Source organism: Chionomys nivalis, chromosome 18 (genome assembly GCF_950005125.1).
Source record: "Chionomys nivalis chromosome 18, mChiNiv1.1, whole genome shotgun sequence".
Taxonomy (NCBI): Eukaryota; Metazoa; Chordata; class Mammalia; order Rodentia; family Cricetidae; genus Chionomys; species Chionomys nivalis.
Window position 1 is genome coordinate 7,237,849 of NC_080103.1, and position 11,745 is coordinate 7,249,593.

At 45.5% G+C, this 11,745-nt stretch overlaps 1 protein-coding gene across 2 annotated transcripts; it reads right to left on the reverse strand.

The window, feature by feature from the left end:
* Positions 1-593: 593 nt before the first annotated feature.
* Positions 594-2,546, reverse strand: Kprp (keratinocyte proline rich protein). Of its 2 annotated transcripts, XM_057792886.1 has the most exons (3): positions 1,886-2,546; positions 1,259-1,768; positions 594-1,183 (listed from the first exon to the last, which is right to left on the reverse strand). In XM_057792886.1, the coding sequence occupies exons 1-3, from the start codon at positions 2,544-2,546 to the stop codon at positions 594-596; spliced, it is 1,761 nt and encodes a 586-aa protein (XP_057648869.1). The 2 variants fall into 2 exon arrangements, with proteins under 2 accessions (XP_057648869.1, XP_057648867.1); XM_057792884.1 differs by having other exon boundaries at positions 594-2,546.
* Between the last annotated feature and the right edge of the window lie 9,199 nt (positions 2,547-11,745).

Genomic DNA, 11,745 nt, shown 5'->3' on the forward strand with positions numbered 1-11,745 from the left:
ATCAACTATTACCTGACCTAAGATAGGCACAGAGATTTAAGGATATACTGACTCCTCTCAAATGAAAGTTTACAATGTTGCCGGGCAGAAAAGGCAGGAATTGCAAAGAGAAATTACTTCAGGAGTACTGCAAAGCTCTTGCTAAATGGACGGAGCTATGGGCGATGAATTCTAGGAAGTCAGAATAGGCTCCTGTGGATGGAAACAGGCGACAATGACAACAAAAGGCTCCAAAGAAGAGGTGTCGAAAGACAGGCACAATTTTGGATCCTGGGAAATGGGTGAGAAATGGTTCAGGCGGAGCGAGCCTCTGCAGAGGCAAGAGCATGTGGGGAGTGTCAGGAGGAACACCCAAGGAACACCGTGGTGGCCAAGCTGGTTTGGTTAGAATTTAGACAGAGGGCAGAGGAGGAGTGAGACACAGATGGAATGTTGTCTGAGACTCGGGTGTGGAATCTGAGATGACACGCAAGGAGTCTGAAACACAGCTTTGAAGCAGGGACCACCTCAACATCTGTGGAGCAATGTAGACCAGAAGAGAAGGGGAAATGTTCTAAAGAGTCTGCGGCAGGGGCATTTGAGCTACATTTTGTTTAAAAGTAAGCGCCCTTTGCTCCAGCATAAGCCCCACCTTTCGCTCCGCCATGGGTGTTTCCTTGGTCTCCACAACCACCTGAACTCTGTGTCCCCAGGAAGGAATCATCGTGTCTACAGTTGTCGTTACTCTCTTGCCCCTGGTTGCAGCTGTATGGGCTCGGGCCTTCAGTATCCAGGCGGCACGGGTTAGATTCATGACAGCCTAGTTCTTGGCGGTAGGGAACTGGATTAGGACCTGAACAAGGACTGGTACAGCGCATGGGTTCCCCACAAGGCTCTGGGCTGGAGCAGCGCGCAGGATGCGGCATTGGCTCTGGATATGGACAAGGCTGGGGTTGTGGACGTGGTTCTGGATTCTCACAGTGAACTGGGTGCGGGCGTGGCACTGGACGTGGGGCTGGACGTGGTGCTGGTTGAGGAGCCGGACATGGTTCTGGATAGAGACATGGTTCTGAAAAACGCCGCGGTGGAGGACATGGCCGGGGTTCTGGACTTGGGCATGGCTCTGGACGTGGACATGGACGTGGTGCAGGAACTGGGCACCTCTGCCATGATGAATCTGGAGACCGGTCACGACGCTGTGGCTCTGGACATGGACGTGGTGCAGGAACTGGACACCGCTGCCATGATGGTTCTGGAGACCAGGCACGACGCTGTGGGCCGCAAGACCTTGGAAATTGCTGTGGCTGTCTCAGATCCGGGCAGGAGACACCCCAAGAAGGTTGCCGGCCACAGCTCTGGGATCTACCTCTGATGGGAGGAATCTGGACAGGGCATCTCTGTGGGGGAACCTGTCTGGGGCAGCACGGTGAGGAAATCTCTACTCTGCACTTGGGTCCACATCTTTGAGAACAGCTTGAAGGGCGGCCCCGAGGAGGACAGTGGCTGCCATAGATGGGCTCTGAGCGGCGGGGTGGGGTGCAATAGTTGTAGGAGCCTGAAGAGCATCGGGATGGCAGGCAGCTGCTATAGCAGGGCTCAGAACGTCTTGGTGGAGAGCAGCTTCGATATGAAGGCTGCAGCTGACGAGGAGGGAGGCATCTGCTGGTGCTCTGAGACCGGCGCTGCTGTGAAGTGAAGCTTCCATAGGAGCCCTGGGACTGGCATTGTGGTGCACAGGTGCTAAACGAAGCCCCAGACCGACGCTGGGAGGAGCAGTGGCTGTAGGATGCTCGAGATTGGAATTGGGAGGCACAGCCGCCATAGGAAGCCTGTGACTGGCGCTGGGGGCCACAGCTGGTGTAGGAGGGCCCAGACTGGAATTGTGGCACACAGCGACTGTAAGAACCCTGTGACTGAGACTGTGGACCACAGTTGCTGTAAGAACCCCGTGACTGTGATTGCGAGGTACAGCTGCCGTAGGAGCCCTGGTACTGGCCCTGAGTGGGGAAACTTCCCTGGCCCTGGCCCTGGCCCATTGAGGGACATTCTACATAAGTGCGAACAGGCTGAGGAGCTGGAGCAGGCACATAGGTTGGAACCGGATACTCCACATAACTCGTTTCTGTGTAATACACCGGAGCACATTCTACATAGTAGGTCGGAAGAGGCTGTGGGACTTGCACGTAAGAAACCTGAGACTGGCATGGAGCCTGGCATTGAACACAGGAAACCTGAGCCTGACAGGGAGCTTGGCACTTTACCTCGGTTGTCTTAGGCTGGCATTTTACCTGGGTGGTCTTTGATTGGCATGGAGCCTGGCATTTAACCTTAGTGGTCTTAGATGAGCCTGCAGCCTGGCTCTTCACTTCAATGCCACCGGACTGGCATGGAGTCTGGGAAACTTGAACTGAGCACGGTGCAGCATATTCCACGACTTGCATCCCACATGGAGCTTGGACCAGCACCTGGTTGTTGGCATAGGAATACTGTGAGGGACCAAAGGAGGAACCCTTGACACAGCACTGGGGCACCGGCACGCAACACTGAATCTGCTGCTGATCACACATGGTCCTGATGCAGGGGGGTGAACAAGACCTGAGGGTAGAGAAACCAGGGTCAAGAGGCTGAGAGTTGCGAGGGAGGAGCTAGGATCTACAGCCAGGAGCCTGGCATCTTCTCCGGCCTGTCTTCACATGCCCTCAACCTTCACCCAAGAATCCTTACTGGTACTGACTTAGTTGGAACCCACGCTAGTCTATGAGACCTGCTCCGGTTTTGCAACAAAAAAAAAAGGGCTGGATTCTGCACAGCTGGAGGTAAATGTAGGCATGCCAATGTCTGCCACCAGAGAGCACTGATGTCAAGCAGATTCTCTGCCCTTACACAGCCTGGTGGTGGGAACAGTCCTACAGGAAGAACGAGTGGCAGCTTGCTTACAATGATAGCCCAAACTGAGTTTTCCACACCCACAGAAGCCTGCATTTCCTCACACATCCCACACATGTATGTAAAAATGAACACAGGGAAAACAAAAAGCAAAGCAAAAACACAGGCACCATCTAGGTTCATATTTCATTGAAAAGTCCCCTGAAAGCAAAGGGTTCAGGCAGATTCCAGACCTCTTGGGCCTGGAGTTTAGTACTTGCTGCCTTGTATTCAATTTTTTTAAGTGAACTTATTTTAATAGACCCTTCTAGAGATATGCAAATCCATTTATACCTCATACACGAAACACACTATCCTTGGGATTAGCACGAACATTTGCCCAGGCAGGTCGCTGTTACCAGTGATCTAGAAGGTAGCAGTCTGCTGAATTCAGAGACATTTTCTCCCCAGACCCTCTGAGATGCAGCACAGCTAGCTCGCTGCTGTCAGTGATCTGGAGGGTGATAGTCTGCTGGCTTCAGAGACATTTTCTCCCCAGACCCTCTGAGAGGCAGCATAGAGTTAATTAAGCTGAGGTAATCCAGAGACTAGCAGATCCTTTGTCACATTCGATGCTTTGTGTAAGAACATTCAGGCACATTTGTGGAGCTACATAACAAGGTCATAACAGCGAGATCTAAGACATTCAGTCATACACTCCTATACCACCCTTAGCTAACAAGAAAACACATCAGATACCACTCAACTGTTCTTCCCAGAGCTAGCTGTCTGTATCTGGGCAGCCTGGTGACCAGCACAGCACAGGGCTCATTTGGCCATTGAATCATACAACATAGCTCCTCTTACAAGCTCTCAAAAGACCAAAACTGCATCCACTGGAAGACAGAGCTAGGCATTTCCCATTTGTAGCGAGTGTCTAAGTTTGTGTCCCTAGAGAAGGTGATCCATCCTCTGGTGTCTTTACTCACACAAAATAGATAACTGGCATATCTTCCCCGAGGACAAGTTGCTAACAGAAGAAAATGGTGTCTGGAGAAGAAACCAGGGGCTGTCAAAGACGAATGCGCTTTACAGCCTGTCTAGTCTTATCAGTTCTGCATGTCTTATATTCCTAAGGCAGTTTTTCTCCTCAGGCTGACGAATGTCTGTCCCAGCTTCTCCTTGAATATCACCTACATATTACCCCCAGCACAATCCCAGGACCCAGCTTCCAGACTCACCCTCCTCAGCAGGCACAAAGTCATGCAGGCTAAGGCATCTGGGCAGAGGGCTGTGTTTATATAAAGTGTTGTGGGTCTGGCTCAGACCATGAGACAGCTGATTGGCATCTGCCCAAGGTAGCATTCCACCAGCCAATTCCCTCCCCATGCGCTGTCCGTCCAGTCACCTACAGAGCTGGGAGTGTCCTGCCTTAGTGCGGAAGCTTTCAGGCTGTGAAGGAGCAGTCATTGTTTTCTTCCTCCTGTCAGTATCCCCTCCATCTCAGCAGGACCCAGTGGTGAAGGGGATGAGAAGGCATGGAGGTATCGTCTTCTGGAAAATGGTTTTGTACCTTACCTTTTCCTTGCTGTCACAAGCTAGAGGCAACAACAGAAGTATCCCCTAACTTAACACAGTCTAATCTAAAGTCTAAAATAGGGTCAGCTTGACGAAAAGTTGGAGTCCGAGCTCATCTGGTGTCTCGTGTTGATGACTTACAGCTTGGGGACCTTCATAACTGAACTAGATGCTAATTTACTCTTCTGTAAAATACATAAAATTCAATCTCCTCTTTACAGTTGTTATGGAACTACAGAAAATTCTTTTAAAAAAATCTTCCCAAGAATAATGTTTAAAATATCCAGCACCCTCTCAAGAGTAAGCATGCCACAAGCAACAGATGCCTCTGGATCAGTGGGCATCTGCTCCAACCCTGTCTGAAGCTGAGGGACAGCAGGTGCCCGGCAGATGCTGTAGAGCTGTCTTCCAAAGCAGTGTAAGCCACGTAATGTGATGGAGTAGCCTTTAGAGACAGCACAGTTTAGAACACAACTAACAAGGTCGGCCCCAAGCCACATAAAACAAGGTGGGTATCTTCTATGTTTCTCTGGATCTGGTTAGAAGTAGTAACTAATATTTATAAATAAAGAGACTTTAGTTAAGGTTCTGGGACTCCAGGTTTTCTTTTAAAAATGAAATCTGTCTAGGGAAGCCTGCCTCCCATAAATAGGGCATGCAAAGCTTCATCTTTCCTTATTCTATATATTCCATGCAATCTAAAGTACAAGTCTCCTTATATTATTTTTTTTGCATTCTTTTTATGGTTAAAAATAAAGCAACAATTGGATTGGGAAGATGTTCCGCGGTTAATAGCACGCACTCTGTGATCCTGAGGACCAGCGTTCAGATCCCAGCAGTCGCCTAATAACCTGGCAGGCATTCCCTGACAAAGCCGATAGCTCCAGTCTTTGGGGTGAATCAAGGCAGGTGGATCACTAGGGCAGGCATGCTGGCTTCCAGCCTATCCCAGCTATGAAGCTCCAGGTCCAGGAAGAGACTCTGCCTTAGACGACCATGTGATGAGTAGCGGAAGAGGACACCTGAAATCCTCTTCTGGCCTTCACATGCAGGTCCAGACATCAGCACCCACATACATATAACCACAAACACTTACATAGACAACCCCTCATGCACATAAATAAACAAACATAAATCTTTTAAAATGAAATACTAATAGTCTTTCCTTGATCATTTCGTGTGCTTCCATCATCCGCTAGCCCCCGCAGTCACTTGGATTCTCACCAAACTTGTAAGCAAAGATTTTAAGTGTAGATGTAGTTGTAACTCAATGAGGTGAAATCTTCTTAGTCTCATAAGCCCGGATCCATTGTCAATAAACTGGTAAGAAAGTAAAGGAGGACTAATGAGTGAGAAGGAGGAGTAAGTGCGGAAGGCCTTAAGATTATTGCATGAATTAAATAAGAAAATTAACATAAAATACTACAGTCATTTCACTCTCCGTGTTTTGTTTTCTTCATGAAATGGCAGAAATGGTAACGCCTTAGCAGGCTCTTCTTGGGACACAGTTAGATAGTAGGTTATGGAAGCTCTTTAAGACTTACGGTGCACATGCCAATCATCTCTCTGAAGTCTCTCCCAAGATGAAGTCTGCCTAGTTCAATATGACTTCAGAGTCTTAGCTCTCATTCCCATCACTCATTCCAAAGAGTACCCAGATTTCAATAGCATTGCAGACTTTTAGAATGCCATGGCAACCAAAACCCTCAAGAGTTTCCAGGTCCCACTCTGCCCTTCTCCAGATGAGGATCCTAAAGACCAGGCAGAGGAATCTGTCTGGGTTCCACATGCTAAGGATTGCCTCGGAGAGATGGAATCCTAGGTGGGTCCAACAGGGCCAATGATTCTCTGCTTTGGATTATTGTTCTGATCACATCCTTTAGCCAAGGTTTGTTTACCTTGGGTTATGATGAGTAATGTGGAAACAGCAAATAAGGAAAATTGAGAACCTATACTAATTGACATCTAGGATGTATATTATTGAACACTAATATTTGCCTCTTCTATTTAACTTTTGTGGAATCTGCATTTTTGAAGGGAAATATAGCTCTGGTGCTCCTGTTTGTGTATATCCTGACATAAGATGAATCTGTTAATAGATTCATGACAGATGAGTAGAAGATTGGGCATGGCATTGGGCTTGGCTCACATATCTCAGATCACTAGACAATGAACTGATAAACAAGAAGAACACTGTAAGCTTTGTTACTTCTTGTAACTTACAGGGAGACATAGAGGGAAATGGTGGTGGGGAAGGCTAGGGTTTAGAGTTGTCATACGGTTTTCAACAATACAGTTTCAGACACTGGTCATTGGAATAAAAGCAAAATGTTAAACTCCTGACATTCTTCCTAATGCTATGTAGAGGGTCTTAGAAATTAAAAGTTATCATTTGGTGGGGCCATGGAATGACTCATTCTGTAACATGCTTGCTACACAAACAATAAGACCAGAGTTCTCATTTCCAGCATTCTCATGTCAAAATCTAAGCACTGCTGTTTCTTTCTGTCATCCCAGAGGTAGAGGGACAAAGACAGGAGATTCCTGAGGATTGTAGGACAGTCAACCTGGCTTAAGTAGTGAGCTCCAGGGTTAGTGAGCGATTCTGTCTCAGAAAAACTCAGGTATAGAATGAGTGAGGAAGAACTCATGTTGACCTCTGTCACATGCACACACTCCCACAAACATATAGATACACAAGGTTGTCCATGGTTAAGAACTAGAATTAGTGCTGCAATTGTCTGAAGGCAATGATAAATGTGGCACATTAAATATTTTTTTCAACAAGGTTTCAAGCTATTCCAAAGGGCATTCCTTATCTGGCAGCATCTTCAAGCTAAGGGGTTCCAGAATGGGGGAGGTGGCTCAATCAGTACAATGCTTGCCACATAAGCATAAGGACGTGACTTCAGACTGGCACACACACGAGAGTCAGGTAACCCTAGTGCTGAAGGGAAGGTACAGGAGGACCCTGAGGACTCTGTGGCCAGCCAGCCTTGTTGACTATGAGCCTGAGGCTCAATGAGAAACCCCTATATCAAGAGAAACAATGGGAGAATGCATCCTAAGACCAACCTCTGACGTCCACAGGTGTCTGTTGACACATACCAAGCTCAAGGACATATGCATAACACACATATACATGTACATACACAAGCACACACATGCGCACACACATGCACATGCATGCACACATGCACACACACGCATTTATCATAATTCTGTTCTCCTATATAGTATAATTGTCTCATTATTTCTCTGCATCCAGACTTTATCTGAAGTAGTTATTAGAGCGATTTTCCTAAAGTAATAAGATAAAGACATCTTATTTTACTTATTTTTCATTGACTGCTATATAAACACCCAGTTCCTTAGCAGGAACATGGAGCCCTTCATGAGCTTCTCTATTCTGCCTTTCTAAGCTCATGCCCCTCTCAGCATCACCAACTCCCCCTTGCCCACCCTGTCCCACAACTACAAGTGAACTCAAGTAAAGTGGTTTTCACCCTCTTCACATGCCTTGCTCTTCCATGTTGTCAAGCCTTTTCAGGTGTCTTTTCTTCTTCCCAGAACATCCTTTCATCTCTTTCCACATGGGAACTCTGGCTCATTGCTTGAGACAACTCCAATGACAGTCTTGGGTAACTCCAGAACCATGATGGCCGTGACTCACCTGGCACTCAGGCAGCACTTGAAGCATGTCTGTCACTGAGATTGTCATGTGTTCTGATCATTTGCATTCCTGTCTTCCACACCAACTGCAGTTTTCACAAGGAAACAGGTTGTGGTATTTAAAGTTTTGTGTCTAAGAAACAGGCACCAAGCCACTGCGTGTGGTGCATTTCCTCTTGTAGACCACACCATTTCATTCTGATTTATTCAGATGGACACATGTACACGTAAATCTAGTGTATGTGTCTTATATTAGTTTATGGACTGATTTGTTTCATTGTATGCTGAAATGCAGCAACTGAGCACATGATATAATGTTATTAAAGTTATACTGAAAGCAACCATAGTTCCTTCAAAACAGGGAATGTATCAATAGATAGATTTTATAAATCAAAGGCTACTGGCAGGAGGAAGTCATTAATTGGTTAAAAAAATTCTCTCCGTGGTACACATAATTATTTTATAACTGAGAGAACAGAAGTATTTTTGAGGTCTCAGGCTTGGGAATATCAGAGCAAGGGTTCATTACCACATTATCCAACAAGAAGTTTCCAGAAGCAGATCTGTTACTTGAGCTAGAGACTCTCTATTTCACTATAGACTCTTTTCAGGACTTGCAACCGTTTGGGACTCCGGGTTGTCAATCCTTGAGAGGATTTAGCGACAGCTTAATTATCCTGAGAGCCAGGTGAACTCAGTCCATGCTACAAAGATAGGCATTTTAAAAACATTTTATGTGTTATTCATACAAGTACACAATGTGTTTTGATCAAATTTCCCCATTCCCTCACTTTCAATTGCTCCCCTATAACCTCACCACTTTTCCTTATGAATTTTGTGTTCTCTGTCTTTTTTAAAAAAGAAAATTTTACTATGGACTGAAGCCACTTAGTGCTGCCTGTATAAGCATAGGTGTGGGACCATCTACTAGAGCAAGACAAACCCTGGGGACCTGTATTCCTGAAATAAACTGGCTTTCCTATCTCAGCAGCTGTCCGATGATAATAACACCCTAGAGGGGGTGTGACTTCATGACCTCTCCAAGTCCATGTTCAAGTTTTGGCTGATCTCATGCATAAGGCCCCGATTGTTGTGGATTTGTATGTGGAACAAAGTGTGCTGTTGTGTCTGGAAAATATTTTTTTGCTGAGCTTAGCTACTCCCTATGGCTCTTGCAGCCGTTCTGCCCCTTCTTCCAAGAAGATCCCCGAGCCTTGGTAGAAGGGGATGGGATATACATGTCTCATTTAGGACGGAGCACTTGACCGCCTCCTATTCTCTGCACATTGAACACTTGTGGGTCTTCCCCTTTCATAGTGATGTCTTTGCACAGGCTTCCTGTTTCAGCTTCTTTGCATCACTGTAATAGTGAGGGGCAGTGGGCCTCTGCACTGAAACAAAGATTGTATTGGTCACCATTATCTTTCAACCTTTTCACACAAATTCTAGAGTCATTTGACATTTATCCATTGAAGAACTGCAGGTATTTAGTCTTATACAAGAGTACCATTGAGTCTTCTGACCCATGTCCAACTCCATCAGATCAATTGCACATCTCTAACTTTTCCACACCTACATAACAACTAAGGTGTAGTCAAAGATATTATATATGTATGTGTTGTGGTGCTGGGAAATCAAATTCAGAGTTTCTGCATGCTAGGTAGGTACTATACCACTGAATTAAATGCACAACCAAATCCAGAATTTTTATGCTATAAATATTGCCAGTAAAAAGTGCAACTTATATATCTGAACAAAGACATTTGTGACTAGAATATTAAATGACTCTTAGAACCCAGTAACAAAGAATAATGCAATTTACATGTGAGCAGTAAACTTGAACAAATGTTTCTTCAAAGCAGCTGTGCAAATGGTCAAGAAATGCATGGAAAGATGCTCAGCACAATCAGTCTTTGAGCAAATGTAAATCAAAGCCATAATAATGCATTTCACAGTCCTTAGCATGACTATAATAAAACAGAAAATAACAGGTGCTGGGAGGATACAGAAAAAAATTGGAACTTTCAATAAAGTCCAGTGGGACACGCGTGGCATGGTCACCGAGAAAATAGTTCAGCAGTTCTCCAAATAGTTCAATGAGAGTTACTCTATGAACCACCAATCTCATTTGCAGTAGAGGGAAAAGACCCCCACCAATTCAGTAAGAACACATGTGTAGTCACAGGTCCGGGTTCCGAGGTGTTGCAGCAGCAAAATTTGCAGTATGCAAAAGGCAGGAACAATGCATGCAGATGCCAACTGGTGGATGGGTGATCTCAGGTGATCTGCCTGTAGAATGGAGTATTAGTGGACTATGAAAAGGATTGAGATTACATGCTCTGTAGCATAGCTGGATTTCACTGATGGGAGGTGAAAGGAGCCAGTTTCAAGAAAGCACACGCTGAGTGCCATAGAAAGGAAGACTTGAAGAAATGTAACTGGTGACAGCCACTGCCTAGGTATTCTACCTCACAGTAATGAAAATGCTCTAAAGTTATATTGTGGTGATAATTGTATGGTTCTGTAAAAACACAAAGCCATTGAGTTTTATGTCTTAAATGGACTGATTTTACAGTCTATGAGTTATAGTATCAATAAAGATTGTACACATATTTATATGCATAATATATGTATACTTATACAAATTTGCTCTATGCATACATTATTCAGATACAAACAGATCAATATAGATAATTATACCCATGTGCCCTAGAGAAACCTAAATCACATTCTTGAAATATACAGCACAAACTTCTTGAGACCTGCCCTCTCAGGCACACACCCATCTTCCACCTTCCTATAACGCAGTCTCTCTAGTGAATCTCCCCCAGCCTCTGCCGTGTTCAATGGAAGCCAATTTATAATCCAAGGCAGCAGTTTAGTGCTCCTGAAGACAATTACTGTTTAAAATTTCTTCACAGCTAATAGTCATCATCTCAGATTATGGATGAGATCTTAGTTTATCTGGTGGACTTCTTACGTTCAGCTCACTCAACAAGAAAACAACCCATCATTAATTCTAAAATTAGATTAAGAATGGCCATCATCTCTTCATCCGACTAATAGTTTGAGCACCAACTCAAAGGTTTTGCTTCAATGATCTTATAGTCTAATAAGTAAAATAAAAGAGTAAATGGAGGAGATAATGTTCAGTCTTTTAAACTAGTACAGATTTCTATTTATTTTTTTAAAAGGTAAACAATCAATATTATTGCAGCATGATGACTTCTTCCAGAGACACAGGTACAGAGTAAAAGCATGGAACACAAGAACCCGGAAGCAGTAGCATCCTGAGAGAAGCATCCTTAGGCACAGCATCCTGGGGCAGCAGCATCCTGGGGCACAGCATCCTGGGGCAGCAGCATCCTGGGACACAGCATCCTGGAGTAGCAACATCCTGAGGTGCAGCATCCTGGGGCACAGCATCCTGGGGCAGCAACATCATGAGGCACAGCATCCTTAGGCACAGCATCCTGAGGCACAGCATCCTGGGGCAGCAACATTCTGAGGCACAGCATCCTTAGGCACAGCATCCTGGGGCATAGTATCATGAGGCACAGCATTCTGGGGTAGCGGCATCCTGGGGCACAGCATCCTGGGGCAGCAGCATCCTGGGGCAGCAGCATCCTGGGGCACAGCCTCCAAAGATTC